This window comes from Felis catus, chromosome B1 (assembly GCF_018350175.1).
Source record: "Felis catus isolate Fca126 chromosome B1, F.catus_Fca126_mat1.0, whole genome shotgun sequence".
Taxonomy (NCBI): Eukaryota; Metazoa; Chordata; class Mammalia; order Carnivora; family Felidae; genus Felis; species Felis catus.
In genome coordinates, this window is record NC_058371.1 from 149,601,796 (window position 1) to 149,625,722 (window position 23,927).

The following is a 23,927-nucleotide window of genomic DNA, read 5'->3' on the forward strand; positions in this document are numbered from 1 at the left end:
ACCTTTCCTTGCCTCAGGCATCTGGTTTAACTATCTTTAGTGCAACTTTAAATACACACAAATTACATATTTTCCTCTTCTAAAATGGTAATTCAGAGATCTAAGCTTTTGTGGTATACTGAAAGTTAATAATTTATCCTTTATCACCCTTCACTGCAAACATTTTAATTTCTTGAACTTACTTTGCCTCTCAATCTCAGGAATACAAACCAATTTGGGATAAGGTTATCCAATATATTGCTACTTACTATGTGTGATTAAACAGTCAGAGATGTCCATCTGTTTCTTTCTCACATTCTACAAGGAAACACTGAGGAAGGACCAGTATAGTCAAATAAATAACTTTGATAATATCCTATAATGTCACAATCCATTTGCTGATACTATTACCTCATGGTTTAGAGTAATCATATGTCCATAGTACTCCAGTCACACACCCTTATTACACAGGATCCAACTGCCATCTCTAATAGACACAGCACTGGGTTCACAGCTGTGGGAGGTTTTGTTTTTTTTTTTTTAAGGATTTTTGTGAACACAAAGTGACGTGATACCCAGAAAGCCACCAAAGCTTCAGAATCCTGTAGATACCATCACTGCTCAGGTTGGCCATGCCATACATAGGTTTAGAAAAATTATTCATAGCTGACTTTTTGATTCTTGGGTTGTACCAAAGATCTAGAGTTTTAAATAGATAGAACTTTTAAAATTGCAATAAGAACTATAAAGATTATAGTCCTAATTTTAAAGGACAAAGAAAACAGACTGCCTTTGGAAAGGGATATAACAGTTTCTTGATCTCTTACATGCTGTCTGCTACACATCAGTGAGTAGGAGTTTTATTTATTTATTTATTTATTTATTTATTTATTTATTTTAAGTTTACTTATTTAGTTTGAGAGAGAGAAAGAGAGCGTGTGCAAGTGGCGGGACAGCAGAGAGAGAGAAAGGGAGAGAGAGAATCCCAAGCAGGCTCCACATTGTTAGCACACACCCCAAAAAGGGGCTTCAACCCACGAACCACAAGATCATGACCTCAGCCAAAGTTAGATGCTTAATTGACTGAGCTGCCCAAATGCCCCAATAGAGGCTTTTACTAAAAACACACTTGTGTGCTCATCCCAAGGTCAACTGGCTCATTACTTCTTCCCCTTGGGCAGGTCACTTCCTCATCTCTGTAATGCAGATAATAATAGTATTCACCTCAGAGGGTTGAGGAAAAAAGCAAAGGAGCTCATAAATACAGTGGACTTTGTGCTTGCTGCATAGGTGATCCACAACAGTGATGACTATTCCTACTATAATATCTATTGTAGTCTCACCTGGGAGGGGCTTTCCACAAGCAATGAAATTACCTGAAAATGTCCATAAGGCAAAAGACTTCCCATCAGTAATTCATAGTCAATTTGCTTTTTTCTCCAGAAGCATTGATCTAAATCTGATGAAAAGCTCATTAAAAACTCTTGCAAGTTTCCTGGTAATGGCAAGGCTTTCTGATAAATTCTCACTTTTTTTCATGCATTCATTCAACAAAAACATGCTACATTTCTACATAGTATGGAACAAGAAAAGATCAATCACCACACTTAACATAAAGGGTTTGCAGTTGAATAAAGGAGATACTATATTTGCATAAATAACTATATTAAGGGAATAGTAGTAAGTATAAGATGGATTAGAAAAATCACAACAGAAAGAGGAAAGATTAAGGAATAACCACAAAGAAGCTTCAAGGAATAACCACAAAGAAGGTATTATCTGAAATAGACATTGAAGGAGAGATATGATTCAGAAAAGCAGAGCCAGCAGAATGGGGGAGGGTGCTATAGTTTCAAGGAATAGCCTGAGAAGGGCAAGTATAAAGGAAACAAGGGCCAGGGCTGACAGGTACACATGGTTGAAGACTGGACAGGATGGAAAATGGGCAGAAGGGGAAGTCCTTGAATATCTGACTCTGTAACCAGAGGCCCAAATGAATTGTGCTTTACTCTTTGTACTTAGAGTTCAGCTCTTGTAGCAAGGCAATCTCAATTAGGACTTATGTAAGGCAAAACAAGTGTTGTTTTTCTAAAGCATCTCTTATACTGTTCTTTGTGTGCTAATCTTACTGTAATTAGGAGAAAGCAACAGGATCTGAAGTTTTCTTCGTGGCACATTGGTGAGTCCTTTAATTCTCAGGGCTCATCTGCTGTGACAGTGGAAGAAACTGCTTTTATATTCCATTGGCCAATCTTCAGTGGCATATCTATCTTAAGTTTACAGTGTCAACCCGGAAACACCTCCTACGTAACTACCAAGACTGCTGAGAGGAGCCCAGTTGGGGAGCATCTGACAGTGAAAGGCTGGCGACATGTGTAAACAGGGTTCTTTCCGGAATGAGAGCTGAATGGCTGGGCGAGGCTGTGTGTTGGAGTTAACAGCCTCTCCCTCACTCTTTTATTAAACACCCAACTAACCTTCAATTGCCCTTTTAGAACTTAATCTCAGTGCAACTTCCAGCATTACAAAATCATCAAGCATAACGAGGTACTAGCCTGAAAGGGGGAGGCTCTCTGTTAAATTAAGAGACTAATCCCAACTATCAGACTCTGCCAATGCCCCCAGAAAGGAGGTGGGATAAATTTATTAATCACTATCTCTATTAGCTTCTGTGAATAATAAATTTATAACAAACTGGCACGCAGTTAAAAAAAAAGCGTCCTTTGAAACTTCTACAAATTTGGAATGCCAAATTATTGGCAGAATGTTTCTTATAAGGCAAGCCTTATCTTCTAGGAAAGATTAATCATTATTTTAGGGTCTAAGAAAGCTAGTTCATACGTAAAATCCACTCAGCAATAAAGTTTATGTTCATGTTTTCCCTGATTTTCCCTTGCTGAAAATCCCTTTTTGGTAGAAACCCATTTAGCCAGTCCCTATGCCCTAGTATTTCTCAGAGTGTTTTCCTCAGGCTACCAGGATCACCTGAAGATCCTGGGGCTCATCCCAGGCTAATCAAAGAGGCTTTATAGGGGCAGTGTTTTGAATTTGTATTAGAAAGAAGAAAACTTCTTTATTTCTATGATTACTAAAGTCACTTAAACCAAAGATGGAATTGATGCTGGGTGCAGATATTCTTCTCAGCAGGCATGTGGCCAGATGAATGATGTCATCTAAAGCCAAAAACTTAATCCAATATCTTCACCAACAAGTTATGAACAGTCAGCAGAACAATTGTGGGTGGAATTTCAGAGGATAATTACAAATCAAACTTCTATAAATACGCAACTGCTATTTGCTTTTCTTCCTTTTACTACTTGACACTCCTCTCCCTGTTTTTGTTGTTGTTGTTTTGTTTTGTTTTTACCTTTTCTTTGCTTTTGGATCTCCCCCCAGATACTGAGTAAAAGACTAGCTATGTGTTGTGTAAAAAAAAAAAGAAATTAAATTTAAACAGTTCTATTTCTAGCATATGAACTGCACATTTCCTCAGTCCATTTAAGCTTTTCTTATGTAAATACAAATAAATGTATATTTTGGATACTGGCATTTTTTTTTTATTTTCTAAATACTACCTTTGATCTTCAGGTTTATAAATACATTACCAATTATAGCTTGATAAATGTTATACTTTCAATCAACCGTTTATTTTATAACTTATTGTTATGGGTTCTGTGAAAGAACCTGAAGCAACATGTACATCATATTTATCAAGGAGGCTGTGTGATTGATAAGAAGAGATGAAACTACAAGCAGAAGATCTAAACTTAAGTCCCAGTTTATTATCCACCTGATGCCAGGGAAATTTATATAATGTCTTCAAGTGTCAGCTTCCTCTTCAAATAAACTAAGAATCAAAATAATTTTTATTCTATACCGTTATTGTAAGGGTTAAATGCGATTAGGAGTATTTTGTTTCCCAGTTAAGCACTTGGGAATGCCTGATAGTGCTAAGGGAGTCTTGACTTGTTCCTTGATCTCTGAAACAGCTTTCCATTTATTCCATTTATTTTTTCCATTTATTTCCATTTATTTTTCCATTTATATTTGTTTTTTTCAAAATGAGAGTTGGTCTTCTTGCGCCTTAGGGATTTGGGACATTGTTTTTACACATTTGGCTCATCACATTCATCAAATGTGAAATGGAATGCTCGAATTTAGATGACACTGTCGCCACCAAGTGGTCACCAGGAGATATTGCAATCCAGTATCCAGGTGTGCTAAGCCACAGCCACATGATGTCAGATCAGGCAATTAAAATTCTGTGCAATAAGGCTTATCTTCTTCTTCCTTCGTGATATGAAATGAGTGATAAAACTCTAATCTAAATCTTCAACACCATCTTACTCTTTATTCCTCTCTGATTTACCCTAGGGCCCACAATCAAAAACAATTAAAAAATCGTTGGCTCTCTCATATCCCTAATGCCTCTTTATACTTTCCACCAAAGACCTACAAAGAAATCTGAGACCTGAAACACCAGGATGGGGGCTAGGGAACCACCAGAACTTCATTGCCAAAATATACTTAGCATTTTTGTGTGTGTGTTTAATCTTTATAACCCTATGAGCAGTATATCAGTATCTCAGTTTGGAAACTGAGGCTCAGGTTGGGTTCGGTCACTTACAAGGTTGCCCAGTTCATGAGCGGCAGGATAGGCTTCAAATCCAGTACTCAACCAAGGTTCTCTCCACCTTTTCTCTCAAGGTTTCCCTGGATGTCCCACCTTGGCTCTATATCTTTTACTTTACCTTCTATATAATTTTAGGAAGATATCTTCTATTCTGGATATCTATGTCAGCACATTAGAATCACCTGGGGAGATTTTTAAAAATATGAATGCCTAGATTCCCTCCAGATCAATTATAACCAAGACTCTGAGATAAGGGCTCCAGCATCTATAATTTTAAGGAAAAAAATGCCAATGGTTCTGCTGTACTGTGAGAGTTAAGAACCACTCTTTTAAATAATATTACTCATGTTAAAACTTCTTTTTATTGTTTTAGCGTTTAGTCGGGGGGATATCCTTACTAAAAAATATTAACACAGAGTTTCTGTCTTGTAATAACAGGTGGATGAGATATTTATAGATTCGGCCTTGAACAAGCATTATATCAAGAACCAAGTAGTGAGACTGACGTATGTATATTTGGGCAAAGGTGGAGTCACAGCCTGGAGGGACATAGGGCAAAGGAGATGGGAATTCTTCACATATTGTTGCCTCTGTGAGCTTGGCTGTTGCCTAGGATTTCTCATGAATACCATCTCTACAGTGGTTTGGAGATATACTGCTGGCCACCATTTTTAAAATGTAAAAACTAAGATGCAGGGAGGTTAAGTGATACATTCAAAGTTCCCCAAGTGACAGAACAAGGATTTAAACCCCATCAGCTGATTAGAAGGTCTGGGACTAACAGAACCTGTGGCCTTGGGAAAACCCAGCAGCGTGTCACTGCATACACCAAGTTCTTTCTTTCAGACATGTCATTTCAAAAATAAGAAGGCCAAGTTGGCTACATAATGGGATCATAAGTTTTACTTGTAACAAAGTCCCAGTAACAGGAGGCATGCCCAAACAAAAAGATGTTCCTGTTTTAATAAGTTTTCTGTTTGTTATGGTAGAAGGGGGAAGTTCATATCAATTGCTGAAATAGCTCAGAGGTTTCAATTGTGTTATTTGGAAAGCATGTAGCAGAACACACACATAATAAATACAAATCTATGGACCTGTATGACTCATCTTCTTAAAAATGTATATATTCAAAGAGATTTATATTAAGAAATAATCACTTTTATCACCAATAGACTAATGCCTTATTGGAAGACTTATTCCACGTTCCTTATACCTTTACTAAATAGCCAGTGACCTCCAGAAGAATTTTATAATATTAATTGGATAAATTGTATAATATTTAGGAGATAAAAAGCACATATTTGTTGAAATTTTCTAGAGTTCACATCCTCTATTTTCAAATTCTGATTTGCCATACCATTCTAGCAATATTATTACAGTCTTATGAACTCATTTGAATTTATAGTCATTATCATTATGTAAGTTTTTGTGTGTATCCAGAGAAACTCCACCTTGTAAACAGAGTCTTCCTTTTGATTCAAGAGGGAATACATTTGACAATTGGACATAAAATTCTGGTTATTATATCTTTACATTCTAGAGCCTAAATGTACCACAATATATAAAAAGCCTCAAAATCAATATGATTTCCTCTTTTTTTAGTCAAAAGATTTCAGACAATAAGGCCTATAGTGCTTTTCAGAGCTTGGGTCTTTTTAGGTGTAAAAATAAGAGATATAATAGTTCAATACATAGATTTCAATTTTTTAAAGACCTTTAATTGTTTGGCTTTCCTAATTTAAGAGGAAAAACTGAATACTACAGGTAAAGGGACTTGAACTTGTTCATATGAAGAAAATTCAAATAACTGGACATGTGTAATCTAGGGAAGACTCAAAACCAAGAATGCTGTTGTCTTCAAATACTTTATGTGGAAGAGAAAATTAAGGTTCTATATATGTCCCAAACTAGACCTAAGCTTAATGTAATGGAAGATATAGGAAGACATATTTCAACTCAAAATGAAGAGCTCTCTTAAAATCAGAGCTGACCAAAGAGAAATAGCCTCTTGAGGGAAGTAAATTTCCTATCACTTTAATTACTGTACTGGGATTAGAGGGCCACTTATCACAAATGCTGTAGAGGTGGTTTAGGTATCAGATACATGAGCGATTGGCCAAAGAGACCACCAAAGTTTCTTCCAATTCTCAGACTTTATGATTCTGAGAAAATATTTTCTGATATCTGAGTCTTACCCAACTGCTATAACAAGCCTTCAAATTAATGGGGGAAATTTACAAAAAACATAATGGAAACTCGAAGAGACAACATATGAAATGACCTTGGGTCAGAGAGTGACATACAGATGAATGTCAATGTGAGAGGATTAGTCCTTGACATTTGCAGCAATTAAGATATGATTTAGGAGCATTAAGTATAGGAAAGAGTATGATATCCAATGTATTCTTGGAATAAATACCTTTCTCTTGTATGTTGTAGGCCAGAGGAAGATGGTGTGAAAGTAGATATCATTATGATATTCCAGTTCCCCTCTCCTGGGCAAAGAGCCATGATAAAAGAGAAAATCCATAGCATCTTAAATCAGAAGATAAGGACCACAAGAGCCTTGTCAATAAATGCCTCCTCAGTTCAAGTTAATGGTAAGTAGGTGCACCTTCTGTGGTATGTGAAGTTTTCTATTAGGTCCATTTTATGTCTAATCTTAACCTTACTTGCCATTATTTCCTTTCTGAATAATAGCTAGAATTTAGATGGAAAAAAATTTCAAGTTAAAAATATGACATTTAAGGTTTTATTTTTCTCTGTTGAAAACATGTCTGAAGTTAGTTGTCAAGTGGTTTATCCTATAGGTATTGACTGGTACTCATCATAAAATAAGGAAACCTTACCACTAACAGAGAATTAATCTGACTCAGCCACTGCCTTCATGGCTAAGCAAGTGAAAATACCAAGCATTTAGCAACAACTACTTTTCTAAGTGGGACCTTCCTAAAACATGAGGTCATTTGTTGCCTTTTAAAAATATGGATAGTTTCTGTATATAGTCAAGTTATGAAGTTTCTGTTTTTTCCTATGGGCATTTGGGAATATGGTAAACCAACTTTGTAGCCACTAAAGCCATCTTTTAAGTGATGCTTTAAAAATCACTGAGCTAGAAAAAAATCATTAGAACCATTATACTATACCATTATCATTTCTCTGAACAGGAAAATCAGTCTTTATCAAGCCCTTCTCTATGCCCTTCACGTGCAGCATCTAATTTCTATATTCTTATGAAATAGGCAAATTTATCTTTTATAGATATAAAAGAGAGATAAAAAAGTAAGGACCTAATCATTAAAATGATATAAGATTCAAGTCTAGATCTCTAATTTCTTGAGAGACTCTATATAAAAAGGGTTCTGTGGTCAAACACATCTTAGAAATTCTGTCTATGATATTCATCTCTTACGTTAGCATATTAAAGGCTCTGAGGAGTCCAGCCAGACAGAAACCTGTTCACCCTTGTACATTAAGCTGCTTCCACAAGCACCTACTTCTGGCAGACAAGTGCAAATTTCCCCTACAAATTCCAATGGACACCAGACTTAAGAGAAGCACAAAGGAAGTGATTAATATCAGAGGCGAAACAGGATGCCCTGCCCTTGTAAGGGTCTGGCTGACTCTTCAAGAGGAAACCTGACCAGGAAGTGAAAATCTGAGGGAATGGGATGGGCAGGAGTCTGCTGAAGTGACAAAGAGTCAGCTACTCCGGGAATAAAGCCTGGGACCTCTCCCAACCCAGGAGGGAAGGGCTTAATCCACCTTCTTTGTTAGGTGGGGAAACAAATGAATCAAGGTTGTGAAATAGTGGCAATTCTGATAAATTATATGATGTGTTACAATTATAATTTCCAATAACCAGTTAATTTGGCAGAAATTTAAAAGCCTGAGCTATCTGAAACCAGAAATGAAGCATGAAATGGTTATCAGTTGCCTACCTTTTGTTTTTTCACAGGGTCAGTTTGTGTGCTATAGTTTATTTTAATGACTAAGAAATTATTAAAAGGCAGGGTGTGCTGATTGAGAACCTATTTTGATCCCACTGAGTCACTGCAAGACCATCCAAGTAATTGGCCCATGACTTTACCTCCATTCTCTCAACAGTAAAATTGCACTAATAATGTTTGTTCTTCCTACAACCATAGAAATAGCATGAGGATATATAAGAAAGAACATATGCAACAAATAGGCCATTACCACTTAGAAAGCTAGTAAGTTGTACATGTGCTTTGTACACAATGCATGTGATTAGTAGTAGAATAAGCCAGAACCTTCATGGTTTCAAAATTTCCAAATGTAAAAGGATCAGTGTTTACTAGCACGTAGGAAAACCCATTTAGTGAAAAGCTCAGTATTATCCTCAAGGCAATTTTTACAGGCAAAATCATTGCTCTCTAGGAACACTCAATCTGGGGGATTCCCAATGAATGGAAAACTGCCAAAATTCTAAACCAAGTCTAGAAATAAGCCTGCAGCCCAAGATTATCTGTCATTTGTCAAGAATCTGTGTTTTGTTTTGTTTTGTTTTCAGGAAAAAACAAAACTATGTGGTGTGGGTCCTTTATGGGTTGCAATGTGTCAAAGCAAAGCTAAAATCAACTTCTTTGCATTGCAAACACCATAGTTATGAAAGAGCAGCTCACTGTTCACATTTGGTTCATGTGTGCTCCAGTTCCTCTGATGTTACTTACAGCGTGCAGAGCCCTAATTACTAGATTACTCTTAACTCGAAGTATGTTAGAGGGTCACTCTCATGTCTAAGGCATTAGTTTATTTCTCTCCTACACATGAAAAGTAAAATTCTTTGGTAAAAATTAGTTATGTTCACCGGTTAAAATAAATAAAATACTTCATCCTCATTCTGCTCATAAGCCTTTTTACCTTGAAAATCATCACAGTTTTCATATAACCTTCCACTGATTTCAATTTAAATGCTCATGTTTCCTTTGTCAGAATCCTAACTGTTGGAAATTGACAGAATTTAACTTTATATTCTCTCCAATAATTGGTCTTTACTAATACTTAGCAGATGTTGGATAAGAATACACAAGTTTATTCTTCAGAAAAAAATCATTTTGATACTTTAGAAACTGTGTTTTAGAAGTATTATTCAATATAGTTTATTTGGGTGCTTTATTTTTTCATTCCTAAACGCTTTGACCAAAAAAATGCTTATGCGAAAGCTTAAATAGAAGAAATAAAAGCAGAGTTGTTCTGACTGAGGCTGGATTTGAGCCTGGAGATCCTGTCTACTTGCTGCCTCTTTCCCCATTTCACTTCACCCCTGAAATGAAATCCAAAGAGGTTGTATCCTGCACAATTAGAAAACAACTGTTCTGTATTAACACAAACTATTTATGAATTTTAATCATCCACTGTTTGTGCCTTAATCACCCACTGCTAATTAGAGGTTGCCTACAAATCTCTATAAAAACTGTATACATATCCTGTTTTATTGGGTAGCCATTCTCCTGAATATTTGTTCAACTGTCTAGAATCCATACATAGTCAATATCCTCTGGTAATTTCTGGTTATTGAGACCAACTGAGAGAATATCATATTATCATTCTATGTTCTCTTTTGTTTTTCAGCAATGAGCTCATCAACAGGAAAGCTAACTGTCCAAGCATGTAAGTCTAGTTAGCTTATTAAGAAAAGTTCAATTTCCACATCAGAAGAGAAAATATCTTCAAATATTAGCTCATAATTTCCCATCCATGTCATACATTTTCTTTGGAAGAGAATAACAATTGGACAATAAACAAGTATTTTTTTTCTAGCTCTGAAACAAATCTTTACATCATGTTCAAGAAAAACATTTTACATGGTAGGAATTTGGGGGCAATTTGAATAAACTATGTATTTCTGGCTTGGAATAAATGGGCTTGGTTTTCTAATTTTGAAAAATGCTATGAAATGTTCTTTCTGTTGAGAAAGGAAATAATGAGAAAGTGATAAATGGGGAGGAAATAGACTCCATTATTCGTGACTGAGCTATAAAATGTGCTTATTATGTTCATTTTCATGATTGACACCAGCTCCACTCACTCCCTTCATATCACTATGGCCTAAATTTTGAAAGATTTAATCAAAGTGGTGATGACTTTGAGCAAAAGCATTCATGCATTTGTTTCTATGTCTTACAAACAAACTATATGTATCCATTCATTCATTCATTTATTTGTTCAACAAATATCTTTTTCACATCTACCTAGTGCCAGAAAGTGAATACCACTATGAATAAGACAAGATCCCTCCTCTAAAATTAAGAGTTCAAAGGTAGGGGAAAATATAAATAAATCAGGAAATGTTAAAATAGGGTGATAAATGCTACAACAGAGAAAGTGCACAGTGCTATGAGAGCCAATCACAGAGTCAGCTTAACCTGGTCTCATAGAGTCAGAAAGTGATCCCTAAGACAGGAGAGACCATGAGTCAAGTGACAAGTGGGATGAGTGTCCTTGCCAGGGGGAGCAGTATGTAAAAATGTCATTAGAAAAGCAGGAACATGGTCATTTATTGTAATTGAAAAATGTCAGTGTACCTGGAACATAGAATGGGGGGTGGGGAGCATAGGAAATGGATATGATTAATAGTGATCAAGGACCAGAATGATGCTGAAACATTTCAATTTCATTTGGAAGGCAGTGGGAAGTCACTTACTCAGATTTCAGTATAGAGAATGGATTAGAAGAGCAGGACTAGAGTCAGGGCAATGAGCTGGGAAGCTGTTGCAACCCTCCAGATGAGAAAAATGGTTGTCTAAACTAGAGTAATGTCAGAATGGTGGAGATTTCTACAATGACTGGCCACAATCGAGTGTAGTCAGTATCAGTAAAATGAGTTTTCTTTTGTGATACCCAATTAGTTGGAACAAGAATTGAATCTACTATATTTTCCTTATTAGCACCATGTTCTAAACAGGCTTAATTCTTAGGAACTTAAGCAGCAAAGTAATCTCTGATCTGACGCACATAATAGAGTACATATTTAGTCCCACCAATAGTGAATGGGATGTTTGTGTGGAAACATGGAACTCTTCACCCTGAAGAGTAAGAAACTGGTCATTATATGTTAACCCATGCACACCTTAGGAACTAGTCATACAGAAAAATGTATGGGAGAAGGAGTATCAGCAAATGGGCAATTACTTGTCTGGTGAGTTCTATGGATAAAAACTTGCACTTTTACTGTGTAAAAATGTGTCAAAGTAACACGCTGGATCATCTGAAACTGGGAAGCAAAAATTATAGCAGGAGCTCCCAGGATATCTAGATAATTGATACCATAAGTCTTCAGGAAACAGAACTTTGTGATATATCAACCCTTTGTAGTTTAACATAACTTTAGTAGGCAATATATATACCCACATCTATAAATGCAGGGATGAGCAAAACATCAGCATATCAGGAAACACAGAGGATAGGTGTTAATATTGTACATGTTTACATAATGATAGATGCAAATATTGCATTCTAGTACTCTATTAGGTACTCTGAATCAAAGACTATGGAGATATTTCTTATAACTTAGTGATTTTATCTCTTACAGGTTGTGGTAAACGAGTTGTTCCATTAATAGTCAACAGAATAATGTCTGGAGACATTGCAGCCAAGGCTGCCTGGCCATGGCAAGCTTCCCTTCAGCGAAATAACATACATCAGTGTGGGGCCACCTTGATTAGTAATACATGGCTCATCACCGCAGCACACTGCTTTAAGAAGTAAGTTATTGACTGTAAGTTGGCCCTCACTACTGCTAAAAAACTGAGTATTATGTTCTGATTAATAACCAACGTCCCCCAATATTACCGAGGTAAATGAGAAAATTTTCTTTCAGGCTTTTTTCTAATGTGTTATAGTTGCATACGTATTTGCAAAGTCAGTGAGGGTAGTAGTCCTTATCCTAGCATTCATTCGTCATGTCCTCACAGGTTTTGGTGGCTTTTTTGGAGTATAGTTGACACAAATGTCACATTAATTTCAGGTGTATCACATGGTGATTCAACTTCTTTATGTTATGCTATGCTTACCACAAATGTAGCTACCATCTGGCACCATACAACGCTATTATAATACCATTGGCTATATTTCCTATGCTTGCTTTTATTCCTGTGACTTATTTATTCCATATTTTCTCCATCCCTCAATACCTCTCCCCTCTGGCAACCACCATGTATGCATATATACACACACACACACACACACACACACACACACACACATATGTATATATGCATGCATACACACACATACACACACATATATAAACACACATATGTACATATATGTATATATCAATATATATCAAATCTTTCTTATCTATTCATTTATCAGTGGACACTTAAGTTGCTTCCATATCCTGGCTATTGTAAATAATGTTGCAATAAAACATAGGGGTGTATATACCTTTTTTGTTTTAGTTTCTTCTTTTAAAGTTTTTATTTAAATTCCTGTTAGTTCACATACAGTGTGACATTAGTTTTAACTGTAGAATTTAATGATTCAGCACTTACATACCACATCCAGAGCTCATCACAAGTGTACTCCTTAATCTCGATCACCTTTTAAGCACATCCTTCCACCCACCTCCACTCTGGTAACCATCAGTTTGTTCTCTATAGTGAAGAGTCTGCTTCTTGGTTTGCCTCTCTCTTTTTCCCTTTGTTCATTTGTTTTGTTTCTTAAATCCTTCAGATGAGTGAAATCACATGGTATTTGTCCTTCTCTGACTTATTTCACTTAGCATAATACCATCCAGCTCTGGGATGACTGGTGGCTCAGTTGGTTAAGCGTTGGACTCTTGATCTCAGCTTAGGTCTTGAGATCATTGTCATGAATTCAAGCCCAGCACTGGGCTCTGCACTGGGCTTGAAGCCTACTTAAAAAAAAATAGTCTCTAGCTCCATCCATGTTGTTGCAAATGGCAAGATTTGGCTTGAAATTAGCTTGGAAATTGGCAAGGTTGGCTTGAAATTTCTTTGGCAAAAAATGGCTAAGTAATATCCCATTACATATATACTATATCTTCTTTGTCCATTCAACAGCCAATGGACATTTGGGCTGTTTCTATAATTTAGCTATTGTAGATAATGCTGCTATAAACATCAGGGTACATGTGTCCCTTTGAATTCATATTTTTGTATCCTTTGGTAAATATCTAGTAGTATGATTGCTGGATCGTAAGGTAGTTCTATTTTTAACTTTTTGAGGAAACTCCATACTGTTTTCCAGAGTGGCTGCACCAGTTTGCATTCCCACCAACAATGCAAGAGGGTTCTTCTTTTTTGGCAAGCTCACCAACACCTGCTGGTGCTTATGTTGTTGATTTTAACCATACTAACAGGTGTGAGGTGATATCTCACTATAGTTTTCATTTGGGGTGCATAGATCTTTTTGAATTAGTGTTTTTGTTTTCTTTGGATAAATACCCAGTAGTGGAATTACAGGGTCATATATGGTAATTCTGTTTTTATTTATTTATTTTTTTAAAGTTTATTTATTTTGAAAGAGAGAGCCCACACATTGGAGCAGGGGAAGGGCAGAGAGAGAGGGAGAGACAGAATCCCAAGCAGACTCCCCACCATCAGCACTGAGCCTGCCACAGGGCTCAAACTCACAAATTGTGAGATCTTGCCCTGAGCCCAAATCAAGAGTCAGATGCTTAACTGATTGAACCACCCAGGCATCCCAGTAATTCTATTTTTAATTTTTTGAGGAACCACCATATGATTTTTCAAAGTGGCTGTACCAATTTACATTCTCACCAATAGTGCCTAAGGGTTCCTTTTTATCCACAACCTGTCCAACACTTGTTGTTCCTTATCTTTTTAATTTTAGTCATTCTGACACGTATAAGGTGATGTCTCATTTGGTTTTGATTTGCATTTCTCTGATTACCAGTGATGCTGAGAATTTTTTCATGTGTCTGTTGGCCATCTGTATATCCCCTTTGGGAAAATGTCTATTTGGGCGTACTGCCCATTTTTCAATTAGATCACTTGTTTTTTTGGTGTTGAGTTGTACAAGTTCTTTATATATTTTGATTATTAACCTTTATCAGGTATATCATTTGTAAATATACTCTTCCGTTCAGTAGGCTGCCTTTTTGTTTTGTTTATGGTTTCCTTCACTGTGCAGAAGACTCCAAATAACCAAAGCCATCTTGAGAAAGAATGGGGCTGAAGGAACCACAATCCCAGATTTCAAGATACACTACAAAGTTGTGGTGATCAAGACAGTATGATATTGATACAAAAATAGACACATAAATCAATAGAACAGAATAAAGATCCCAGAAATAAACCAATAATTATATGGCCCATTAATCTACAACAAAGGAGGCAAGAATATACAATGGGACAAAAGACAGTCTCTTCAACAAATGGTGCTGGGAAAACTCGACAGCTACATGCAAAAGAATGAAACTGGACCACCATCTTACACCATACACAAAAATAAACTCAAAATGGATTAAAGACCTAAATGTGACACCTGAAACCACAAAATTCCTAGAAGAAAACACAGGCAGCAATCTCTTTGACATTAGCTGTAGACATTTTTCTAGACATGTCTAGACAGGTAAGGGAAACAAAAGCAAAATTAAACTATACCAAAACTATACTACTATTCAAAAACTTTTTCACAGTGAAGGAAACCATCAACAAAATAAAACAAAAAGACAACCCACCAAATGGGAGAAGATATTTGCAAATAAAATTCCGACTTTTGATACCATGGTAATTCTGTCTACCGGAGTCTAAATTTGAATATAGAGACTTAGATTCTTAAAGTTTGAAAGACATCAGAGCTCAACAGGCCAATATGTTAGAATGCAAGGAAATCCCTAGTTTCCTAGTTGGGAATCGAATATCTCAAAGTAAGGAGAACTGACTAGCTCCAAAGTCAGCCAATTTTGTGGTAGAGGGATCCACTTTTGCAAATATCCTTATAACAATGAACATCAAATCTGCAACCTAATAACTTTTATCCACTGATATTTGTTTTTTTTAATCTGGAACATCAGGGATCAAATTTATTTCCTTCTCCATAGAACCATGGAGAGAACTAATTCCTTATTTTCTCTTTTTCAGGCCAGATAATATAAAATAAATGAGAATCTCAAAACCATATGTGAAAATAAATATCACTACTTTATTTCACAACATCAGCTTCAGATATCCTACAATCTTACTTCTTCTCCTCTACATGTTCTTGATTTTGTCAGTGTCTTCCTTAAATCATGCTTCCAAGAACCAAAACACTCTTCAAAATAGATAGTATGATTGGGGTGCCTGGGTGGCTCAGTCAGTTAAGTGTCCAACTCTTGATTTTGGCTCAGGTCATGATTTCACATTTCATGCAATTGAGCCCCACATCAGGGTCTGTGCTGACAGCACAGAGCCTGCTTGGGATTCTCTCCTCTCCACCTCTATGCTGCCCCCTCCCAAATAAATATAAATAAACATATTAAAAAATGAGATAGCATGACTAATGTCATAATGACAAAGTAAAATGCGAGGGCTTTTGAAAAAATAAAATAATATAAATTGAATGGAAGGTTATAGTTAGCTCAGTAACTGAACAACTCTATCTAAAGGATGATGATTAAGAATTGCTATTGAAAGACTGCAGATGTTTTTTATGGCCCACCAAAGATCTTTATTCTGCACTGTGTCCTAGACAATGTATTTTCTAGGCTTGGTAGGTGATGTGGAAGTTATAATCAACAAAGTAGCTGATGATAGATGCTGGAAAGGATAACAAATGTGGGTAAGAAAAACAAATTTCAACAGGACTTTAATTATGTTAGAATCATAAGCAAGAACTAAATGATTAATTTTGGTAAATATAAATGTAAGGCTCTACACTGAGTCAAAAAAATCTAAGTATATCAGTACCAAAAGCATATTTGTGCTTTAACATGTGCAAATTGCTTAAAATTTTTTTCAGAAAATAGCCTACTATGAGTTAGTTGTTCACAAAACTACATTATGATTTAAATTGAATTAAAAGAAATGCAGATTTCAAAATAAAGGAGACATTAGACTCTTTGTTGGTCAAATCCTGACTGGGATAGTGAGTTCTGTCCTGGACAACACACTCAAAGAAAAATTGAGAAAATGAAATGTTCTCAAACTATAGAGTGTTGGATGGTAAAGAAAGAAAGGTGATAATATAACTGTATAGTTTACTTTGCCATTCAAAGCCTATGTCTGAGACACTTTCCTGTGCAAGAGAATTAGGGAATCAAGGAAGAACTTTCAATAGTTAGAGCTGCTCAAATATGCAAGGGATTCTAAGGTGAAGAAAGAGATTCTAAGGGAAAGGCGATGTTCCCATCTGCAGAAGGGTTCAAGCATAGACAATTGCTACCTGAGACTGTGTTCTTACAACAACTATTAGCACTTATTAAGCTCCAGTATGGTACAAATTTTTTATTAGATCCTTAAGATTGGTTTTACATAGGGGCACCTGGGTGACTCAGTTAAGCCTCCGACTGTGGCTCAGGTCATGATCTTATCTTATGGTTGGTGAGTTCGAGCCCCACGTTGCATCAGGCTCTGTGCTGACAGCTCAGAGCCTGGAGCCTGCTTCAGATTCAGTGTCTCTATCCCTTTCTGCCCCTCCCTTGCTCATGCTGTCTCTTTCTCTCTCAAAAGTAAATAAACATTTAAAAAAATTTTTTAAAGGATTGATTTTACATAATTCTTACACTCACACTCACCTCATTAAGTAAACAATGCTCGATAAGCTTTTTTTTCACTGAGCAAAATAAGAAGAGTTAAGTAACTTGCCCAAGGTCACAATGTTAGGGGAGGGTGGAATTGAACACAAGCATGTATGTCTGCCTCATGCAAAGTTCCATCTTTCAAGCACTGGATCAGTGAGAGGACCAAATGACTTTTTATGGCCTTCCCTAGTTTGAGATTGTTTGATATCATTGCACTCTTATACTGACTGAACCCTTTAAGAACTCTTATCACGTGGATCGATTTTCAAGCTAATAATCAACAAAATTCCCAGATCCTTTTTATAGGGATAGTTTCCAACCCAGGAATTACACTTTCAATTTTTACAATTTAGTTGGGGATCTGAATTACTGTTTTATACTCATTATCATTATCATTTTTTTTATTTGGGCCCAGTTTAAAAATTTTTTAAGTTTATTTGTAATCTTCACTTAGGATCTTTCATGTCAGGTGTTTCTTTCAGGTTTTCTGTCCACAATGTAAAAAATACAAGTTGTATTAAATAGTATCAGGGTTTTGTTTGAAAGTTCTGAAATGATCATTTAAGTAAATGCAATTCAAGGTCTGTCCTTTGCACTTCCAAGTTCGAAATACTTGATTTGTATTAAGTTTATCTAGGTATGACTAAGGTGAGGGAGCAGATTTGCACAAATAAAATTCACAAGAGATTTATTTATAAACAAAAATGTCAATATATTTATGCAAATGAATAATTGTGTTCACAAACCATTTTTATTTAGCTTTTCTCATTATTTTTGCACATCAAAACTGTGTATAAAAACACGATTTAAAATTTAAATTTAAGTTCCCGTAAAGATAAAAATAATAATCCCAACACAATTACAGCTGTCAAATTGTACTTAAACCCTATGATATGTTTATATGCTTCTTTCTATGACTAAAGCTACCTATTAGGAAATAATTAGGTTGAGGAACAAGTATCTATATGGGCAGTATCTGTTTCTGCTTATCCCTCATGGACGGTGTTAGTTAAGTACTTAGTTAAGAATACTAATCTTGCTACTAATAAATAGATTTTGATGGGAGACCATGTCCAATAAAGAGAAGAGCAGAGAGAGGCAAGCAGACATGATACATGGCAAATAGTTTAACCTATCTAGGTTTTATTTTCCTTATGTATAAAACAAAGGCTTTACTAGATGATCTTTTATTACTAAATGACCTTTCCAATCTCCATATGTACCATGATCTGCCAGTTGGGCAAGCCCACAAGCTAAAAGTTGCTCACAAGCTAGAAGTCATCCATACTTGGTCATCTTCCACAAGACTTCTGACAAATTTTTTTCTTAAACGTTTATTTATTTTAGAGAAAGAGGATCCAAAGCAGGCTCTGTGCTTTCAGCACAGAGTCCAATGAGGGGCTCGATCCCAAGAACTGTGAGATCATGACCTGAGCTGAACTGAGAAGGTTAACTGACTGAGGCATCCAGGCGCTCCTACTTCTGACAACTTTTACCTCATTCACTCTTACCTTCCAACAATCTATTCTCCAGAAAGAACTTATGTGATTTTTTTTAATGTAAATGAGACTACATTACTCTTGTCTTAAAATCATCCAATGAATTCCCATATCACTTGAATAAAATCCAAACACACTATCCATGACCTATAAGACACTCAAAAATCTGGTTCCTGCCTACCTCGCCAGCCTCATGCCCCACCACTCTTCCTTTGGGTCTCGAACTGCAGCCCATCTGATGTAAGCCTTGGGAAGTTCGTCTGGAAATTTGTCTCCCTGCCTTCTCACAGCTAATTCCCCATAAACCATGTCTCAGCCTAAACATCCTATTCTCAAAAGAGAATTATCTAACTACCCCCCTGTACTCTATTCCACTATCCTATTTTATTTTATTCATAGCCCTTATCACTGCTTGGATTTATTTATCTGTTAATTCATTTTGTTTTTTTTCCTTCACTGGAATTGAATACTGCCACCAGCAGGGACCTTTTCTGTCTGGTTCACCACTTCAATCCCAGCACTTCAAATAAGACTTAGCATACAGAATTTCAACAAATATTTGCTGAAGAGATAAATGAATGATAGCTTATATGCTTTACAGTTCTAGAATTCAATAATTCTTATTTGGATTTCAGCTCTAAGATGCTATTTGTATACAGTTTATCTTTCAAAATAGCAATAGTCTATATTTAAAGGTCAAAGGAAACTACCATACAACCAAATATTTTTAAGATGGAGTTTTTTATTAGCCTTCATGCAGTTATTATAGTGCTGCAGTTTATATGTACAGTTTATATGCATTTCTAACCTTTTCCAGTAATGCAAATCCACATCAATGGACTGTTAGCTTTGGAACAACAATCAACCCTCCATTAATGAAAAGAAATATCAGAAGAATTATTGTCCATGAGAGATATCACTCCCCAGCAAGAGAGTACGACATTGCTGTTGTACAGTTCTCTCCCAAGGTCACCTTTACTAATGACATCCGCCGGGTTTGTTTGCCAGAAGCCTCTGCATCCTTCCAACCCAATTCAACTGTTTATATCACAGGATTTGGAGCACTTTTCTACGGTGGTAGGTATCTCAGAAAGGACACAGAGCTCTAAATCCAATTTAGGACAGTGTGATTTAATCTAATCTCCATTAATATATCCTGCCAGCCATTTCCACACAGCTTGATTGGATTAGTTAGAGCTCTTACTTTGTCAGTGACAGAAACTCAACTCAAACTAAAGCAAAAACAATAATAAAATGGCAAATTCGGCCCTTGTGATTTGGAAATCAAGAGAGAGGAGATGAGTCTTGTTTTAGACATAGCTGGATTCAGGAGTTTGTATGTCATTAGATGCTGAATCTCTGAATCTTCTCATTTCTGGCTCTGTTTTCCCCTAGATTGCCTTCATATGTAGGGATTCTAGTTCCACATAGTGTCAAAGGTGGCCAACAACATCAAGGTTTACATCATGTTCCCCTAACAGATGCGGAGGGAAGAACACATCCTGCTCTTTGCCAGAATCTACATTAATCCCTGAAAAGGTTTCCTTTGGTCCCGTTTGTGTCCAGGGCACTTGGGTTGACTCACTAACTCAGGTACTCACTCCTGTGCCTATACCAAGAAAGGAAGGTGTGTGATAGACAGCCTGGTCAGACTCACATAGAATAGGGAGAGGGAGCTCCAAAGGGGTAGGCTTCAAGGAAGACATAAAAGAAGTGAATGTTCCCTCAGCAACACTAGAGTCTATTTCTATGTGCTGTTGTCTATGCAATGCCATGTGTGCATCAGATGTGGTGTCATCTTCATGCCCACTTTCCCTCCAACGCTCCCTCCCTTTATGCCTCATCTCTGTGAGCCCCCCTCTACCCTTTTAATCTATTCATTCCCTTGGTTTGCTCCACTACTCATTTTCACTTTCCTGGGTCACTTCACAAGTTTTTCTGTTTCTCAGCTACAATGTCCAATTACAGCCAAATCTGCTTCAGAATTACAGAGGCTAATTTAGAGATCGTCTCTGATAACAAAGCTTCCGTGGCTCTCTCTAAACTGATTTAACTTGATATACTACCTTACACTTCTAATAAGTAAAAATGATTTTGTTTTTGAATGCTTTTTTGGCATAGTCAGATACACTCTGGATTGTAAAATCTGGTCTAGGTACTTACATATAACAACAGCAAGAGAGTTTCCTTAACTCTGGGCATAAGAAGATAAAGAAAAGCCTTTCTGGGAATGACAAAATCCATTCACAGAGCTCTGTACAATTCCTTTATATATAAAAACCCTAAAGAATAAACCGTTAATTCTTAGTCTCCACTAAGGAACTAGGAATATCTTTCACTAATGTACCCAAGAATAGTCTTGATGGTCTCTAGATTTTTTTCCCGGTGTCTCATATGGTTTCATTACTATTATACAAACTGAGATATGTATGGCTTTCTTTACAGCCATATTACCAATCACAGAAATTATTCATATCTTACTAATCGCAGGGCAGCTGAGTAGAGCTGTAAGCATAACACCTCTATGTCAACACTCTCTCTGATGGGTTTTCTTACAATATAGAATTTACACTCCCTGCTTCATGATGATGGGAGGGGCACTTCATTTTCCCTTTGGTTTGGTGGGAAGAATCAGTTCTGGCCTGGAGTTTGAGGCTGGCAGAAATATACCTGCCGTAATACTTTTTGAGTAGCAATGGAATCTAAATGGCATGTATAGAACCCAAAGCTGAACCCATTTTTTTCAAGTATCCATAAAATATTCACCAATACTGACCAAAAGTAGATCATATCTAGCTCCCTAATACAATCTTCAACAACTTTAAAGAACTGAAATCATACACAGTATCTGATCATAATGAAAGCAAACTAGAAACCATTAGCAGAAAGAGAACAGAAAAATCTCTAACTGCTTAGAAATTAAACAATACCCTTCTAAATAATACATAGGTTACAGAGGAAGTCTTAAAGAAAATTTTAAGTATACAAAAGACTGAAAATGAAAAAGAAAACAACATCAATATGCGCAGGATGTAGCTAAAACAATGCAGAGAGGGAAATTTATAGCAACTGAAGACATTAGAAAAGAAGAAAATTCTTAAATCAATAATCTAAGTTTTTACTTAAATCAGCAATAAATAGCAAAATAAGCCTAAAACAAGCAAAAGGAAGGAAATAATGATAGGTATAAATGAATAAAGTCAAAATTAAGAAAAAATAGAGAAAATTAGTGAAATAAAAGGCTGACTCTTTTAAAAAACAATACTTTGTGAGAAACATCATTAAGCATTCCCACAATAGTTGAGAAATAGTTCAGGGATGCCTGGAATTTATGTGCTGTGTTTTTTATAAATTTTGCCAACCAGTTTTCTGAAAAAGTTATAAATTTATATTGTCAGGTACAATATGTAGATTGTCAATTTCACTTTACCATTCCTGACACTGGACATGAATTTTTCTAACTGACAATGTCGTAGGAAAAAAAAAAAAAAAGACAAAACACCAATTGATTCAAAGAACAGAATAACTTGGGGCGCCTGGGTGGCGCAGTCGGTTGAGCGTCCGACTTCAGCCAGGTCACGATCTTGTGGTCCGTGAGTTCGAGCCCCGCGTCAGGCTCTGGGCCGATGGCTCGGAGCCTGGAGCCTGTTTCCGATTCTGTGTCTCCCTCTCTCTCTGCCCCTCCCCCGTTCATGCTCTGTCTCTCTCTATCCCAAAAATAAATAAAAAACGTTGAAAAAAAATTAAAAAAAAAAAACAAAAAAAAACAAAGAACAGAATAACTTAAGCACTTTTTAAACACTTCAGTAATCACCTCTCCAGAAATAAATCCTGAACTGGTATTCTACTAAAATTGGTATGTCTATTAGTTTCCCATTGCTGTGTAACAAATTACCACAAATTTAACAGCTTCAAACAGCAAGCATTTATTATTTCACAGTTTCCATGGGTCAGAATTTCAGACACAGCTTAGCTAGGTCCTCTTTTCAAGGTATCACAAAACAGCAAGCAAGGTGTCCACTGGAGTTGTGGTCTCCATCTGCAGCTCTGGGTTCTCTTTCAAGGTCACTGGTTGCTATGGAATACAGTTTCTTGCAGCTATAGAACTCATAGCAGCTTGCTTCTTCAACACCATTAGAAAAAAGTCTCTGAACTCAGGGAAGTCCTAAACCCTTTTGAAAATGAGGTTCACCTCATTAGGTCAGGCCCACCTTGGATAATCTCCCTTTTGATGAACTCAATGTCAAACTGATTACATCCGGAGAATTCCCTTACCTGTGCCATGTAACATAACCTAATCATGAGAATGACATCCATTATATTCACAGATCCCATCCACACTTGGAGGCCGAAGCAGGGGAGGAGATCACATAGGAATCTTGGAAATCATTGTAGATTCTGTCTACCACATGTCAGTTTCCTGACCAGTATGTAGTTTGATATAAAGAATCCCCGAATGCTTGTGATATTCTTTGTTTCCACCAGAGGCAGTTATCTTCCTGTCATAACATTGGGTTCTACAACTCAGGATCTAGTTTATACTCTGGAGTCCCAAACTTGTAATACATTAGAAATTAAATCATTGACTTTAAATGTCATTATATATGTAAAAGTTCTTCATAAAATGTAAAGGATAAAATAAATGTACACAGTATTTTAGTTATTTTATCAAGCCAAGGGAGGAAACTATCTAAACCTGACAAGTTTCTAGAAACAATCTGGAATCCACAAATACAAACTGGATTTTTAAAAATGAGTGCTTTCCTACCTATATATATAAATGGATTGGTTTAAAGAAAAAGTACGATGCTAAGCCAAATAATTCTGTCAGAGAAAGACGAACACCATATGATTTCACTCATATGTGGGATTTAAGTAAGACACACACAAACAAAGGAGCAAAGGAAAAAAAGAAATAAACAGACCAAGAAACAGACTCTTAACTGATGGTTACCAGAGAGAGGTGGGAGAGGGAATAAAATAGGCAATGGGGATTAAGAAATGCACTTGTTGTGATGAGCGTCGGGTGATGCATGGAAGAGGTGAATCACTAAATTGTGCACCTAAAACTAACATAACA

At 36.4% G+C, this 23,927-nt stretch overlaps 1 protein-coding gene across 1 annotated transcript in view; it reads left to right on the forward strand.

Annotated features, from left to right (window-relative positions):
- TMPRSS11A (transmembrane serine protease 11A) overlaps positions 1-23,927 on the forward strand; it is a 52,924-nt gene that overhangs the window by 26,279 nt on the left and 2,718 nt on the right. Inside the window, exons 4-8 of the mRNA XM_019829427.3 lie at positions 5,051-5,118; positions 7,052-7,212; positions 10,208-10,246; positions 12,168-12,339; positions 19,665-19,924. Coding sequence (XP_019684986.1) covers positions 5,051-5,118; positions 7,052-7,212; positions 10,208-10,246; positions 12,168-12,339; positions 19,665-19,924 — 700 coding nt within the window. The remainder of the gene's footprint in view (positions 1-5,050; positions 5,119-7,051; positions 7,213-10,207; positions 10,247-12,167; positions 12,340-19,664; positions 19,925-23,927) is intronic.